The sequence below is a fragment of the Cebus imitator genome, unplaced genomic scaffold (genome assembly GCF_001604975.1).
Source record: "Cebus imitator isolate Cc_AM_T3 unplaced genomic scaffold, Cebus_imitator-1.0 Scaffold234, whole genome shotgun sequence".
Lineage (NCBI taxonomy): Eukaryota > Metazoa > Chordata > Mammalia > Primates > Cebidae > Cebus > Cebus imitator.
In genome coordinates, this window is record NW_016107549.1 from 3,023,371 (window position 1) to 3,027,303 (window position 3,933).

Sequence of the window (3,933 nt, forward strand, 5' to 3'; positions counted from 1 at the left end):
ACCTTGTCTCAAAAAGAAAAGAAAACTTAGCCAGGCCAGGCGCCGTGGCAGGTGCTTGTAATCCCAACTACTTGGGAGGCTGAGGCAGGAGAACTGCTTGAACCCAGGAGGCGGAGGCTGCAGTGAGCCAAGATCCTGCCACTGCACTATAGCCTGGGTGACAGAGCAAGTCTCTGTCTCTACAAAAAAAAAGAGTTGGGAGGAAGTTTCTGCGGGACAGGGGGAAGGGTACTCCCGGAAAAGCCATCGCAGGGACCATCACTTCACCAGCAGCACGGGCTTCAGTTGTAGCCATCCCTTGCCATAACTTTTGAACTATATTTGGAAAAACATTGGCCAGGGCAAAAAAATTTTTTTTTCCTCATGGTGAATAAGCAAGGGCAGATTCAACTTTCTAAGTACTATGAACATGTGGACATTAATAAGCATATACTTCTGGAAACAAGTCATAAAGAGCTGACTCTCAATCCAATGAACAATGCTCTTTCATTGAATATAAGGATTTTGAGTTGATACATGAGCAGTACGCAGCTGTCTTCACTGTAATTGGAGTTAATGACACCAAGAAGAAGATGGTTATTTACAGGCTGGGCATGGTGGCTCATGCCTGTAATCCTAGCACTTTGGGAGGCTGAGGCAGGTGGATCACCCGAGGTCAGGAGTTTGAGACCAGCCTGGCCAACATGGTGAAACTCTCTCTCTACTAAAAATACAAAAATTAGTCAGGCGTGGTGGTGGGCCCCTGCAATCCCAGCTACTCAGGAGGCTGAGGCAGAATTGCTTGAACCTAGAAGGTGGAGGTCGCAGTGAACTGAGATCATGCCATTGCACTCCAGCCTGGGCAACACAGCAAGACTCTCTCTTTAAAAAAAAAAAAAAAAAAACCTTGCACACACCAAGAGTAATTTACTAAACAGGAAAGTTGTATGAGAAAGAGAGACATAGCATCTCATTCAGGCATTCTGAGATAAAATCATCGACAAAAATAAAAGGAGAAAGGAGTCAGGCTGGACAGGGGTTTCCTGGGTCTTTTATTAACAATCTCCCCCAGAAGCAGTGGGTACCACAGAGAAATGAAACTGAGACTGAATCTCCAGCAGCCAGGTGGGCCCAGGTGTCCCGTCTTCTCCAGCCCTGGGTGTCAGCCCAGCTTGATAAACAGCAGCAAAGTGGCAAGAATTCCTGGCAACTGAAATGGGCAAAGAAGAAAACATGGATCCAATGCTAGAGACCGCCAAACCAGAGTCTTGGTGGAGTTCTGGGGGCAGGAGGAGCATCCTGTTCTAGAAGGGTGTGGGGCAGGGTTTGCAGATGGCTGAAGAACCATCTGGGCTAAAGCTGGAGCCCCTGTAGTTAAGAGAGGAAACAAAGTGCATCCATGTCCACTTCTTTTTTTGAGAAGGATTCTGGTTCTATTGCCCAGGCTGGAGTGCAGTGGAACAATCTCAGGTAACTGCAACATCCACCTTCCAGGTTCAAGCAATTGTTCTGCCTCAGCCTCCTCAGTAGCTGGGATCACAGGCGCCCACCACCACACCTGGCTAATTTTGTGTGTGTGTGTGTGTATGTGTGTGTTAGTCTCACACTGTTGCCCCAGCTGGAGTGCAGTGGCACAGTCTCGGTTCACTGCATTCCGGGTTCAAGAGGTTCTCCTGCCTCAGCCTCCCGAGCAGCTGGGATTACCACATCCAGCTTATTTTTTATATTTTTAGTAGAGACGGGGTTTCACCATGTTGGCCAGGTTGGTCTCAAGCTCCTGACCTCGTGATTCGCCAGCCTCGGCCTCCCAGAAGGCTGGGATTACAGGCATAAGCCACTGCACCTGGCCTAATTCTTGTATTTTTAGTAGCGACGGGGTTTCACCATGCTGGTCAGGCTGGTCTCGAACTCATGACCACGATATGCCCCACCTCGGCCTCCCAAAGTGCTGGGATTGCAGGCATAAGCCACTGCACACAGACAAGGATATGCATTTTCTTTTTCCTTCATCAGTTGATGTACATTTGGGTTTTACCTACTTTTTTATTGTTATGAATAATCCTGCTGTGAGCATTCACAAAAAGGTTTTTGTGTGGATACATGTCTTCAATCATCGTGGATACAAACATGGGAGAGAAATTACTGGGACAAATAATTCTATGTTTAACATTTTAGGAAGTGGCTTCACCGTTTTACCATCTCACCAACAGTGTGTAAGCGTTCTAATATCGCCACGTCCTTGGCAATACTTGTTATTGTCTTTCTTTAGCCATCTGGTGGGATAAGTGTTTTTATTTGCATTTCCCTAATGATTAATGGTAGTAGAGCATTTTTGTGATTATTGGCCAGCTGTATCCCTTCTTTCGATAAAATCAAATCATTTGTCCATTTTAGTTGGGTTGTCTTTTTATTAAGATATAATAATTCTTTATATATTCTGGACACAAGTCCCATATAGTTAACCGAGATGCAAATTTTTTCCCAAGCCATGATTTGTCTTTTCGCTTTCTTCATAATGTCCTTTGAAACACGTTTTTCATTTTGACAATGTCCACTTATCAATATTTTGTTTTGTCACTTGTCCTTTTTGATATCAAGTTGAGGAAATTCCCTTCTATTCCTAGACTTTTGAGTTGTTTTTTTTTTTTTTTAATCATGAAATGGTAAAGATTCTGTCAAATACTCTGCATTTATTGAGAGGACCATATGGTTTTTGTCCTTCATTCTATTAATATTGTATATTATATTAATATTCATATCTTTAACCAGCCTTTCCTTTCTGGGATACATCCCAGTTGATCTTTTTATATATTGCTGGATTTAATCTGCTAGTATTTTGTTGAGGATTTTTGCATCTATATTCAAAAGAGACACTGGGCTGGGCTCGGTGGCTCACACCTGTAATCCCAGAACTTTGGGAGGCTGAGAGAGGCAGATCATTTGAGGTCAGGAGTTCCAGATCAGCCTGGCCAACAAGGCAAAACCCTGTCTCTACTAAAAATACAAAAATTAGCTGGTCAATGCCTGTAGTCCCAGCTGTGGAGACTGAGGCAGGGGAATTGTGTGAACCCAGGAGGTGGAGGTTGCAGTGAGCTGAGGTTGCACTACTGCACTCCAGCCTGGATGACAGTGAGACACTGACCTGTAGTTTTACTTTCTTATGTCACTGTAATATCTTGTAATGGCATCATAGAATAAATTAGAAATGTGTCTTCCTTCTTTTTACTGGCAGAGTTTGTGGGTGAAACAATGGTGTTAATTCTTCTCTCAAAGTTTGGTAGTATTTCCAGTGAGGCTATCTGGACCTGATCTTTTCTTCGTGGGAAGTTTTTGGTTACTAATTTAATCTAATTACTTGTTGTAGATCTATTTAGATATTCTATTTTTTCATGAGTTAGCTTTGGTAGTTTGTGTTTATCTAGGAATTTGTCTATTTCATCTAGGTTATCTAATGTATTGCATACAGGTTCACACTATTCCCTAATAGTTGCTTTCTTTCTGTAATATCAGTAGTGACGTCTCTCTTTCATTCCTCATTTTAATAATTTGAGTAATCTTTCCCTTTTTTTCCCCTTCAGTCTGAAGTTCTGTTAATTTTGTTTTGTGTACCTTTTTTTGAGACAGGGCATCGCTCTGTCATTCAGGATGGAGGGCAGTGACACAGTCATGCCTCACTAGCCTCAATATCCCAGGCCCAAGTGATCCTCCCCCCTCATCCTCCCCCCTCATCCTCCCCCCTCATCCTCCCAAATAGCTGGGACTACTAGCATGTGCCACCACACCTGGATAATTTCCTTATTTTTGTTTTTGTAGAGACAGGGGTCTCACTATGTTGCCCAGGCCGATTTTGAACTCCTGGGCTCAAGCAATCCTCCTACCTTAGCCTCTCAAAGTGCTAGAATTACAGGCTGAGCCATTACACTCAACCTTTTTTATCTTTTCAAATAATCAAAT

At 43.3% G+C, this 3,933-nt stretch overlaps 1 protein-coding gene across 2 annotated transcripts in view; it reads right to left on the minus strand.

The window, feature by feature from the left end:
* Positions 1–1,010: 1,010 nt before the first annotated feature.
* Positions 1,011–3,933, minus strand: part of TSPAN16 (tetraspanin 16) — a 12,969-nt gene continuing 10,046 nt past the window's right edge. For both annotated transcript variants that reach the window (XM_037727610.1, XM_017497744.2), the window contains one exon: positions 1,011–1,189. In XM_037727610.1, the coding sequence (XP_037583538.1) occupies positions 1,142–1,189 (48 nt within the window). In that variant the 3' untranslated portion in view covers positions 1,011–1,141. The remainder of the gene's footprint in view (positions 1,190–3,933) is intronic.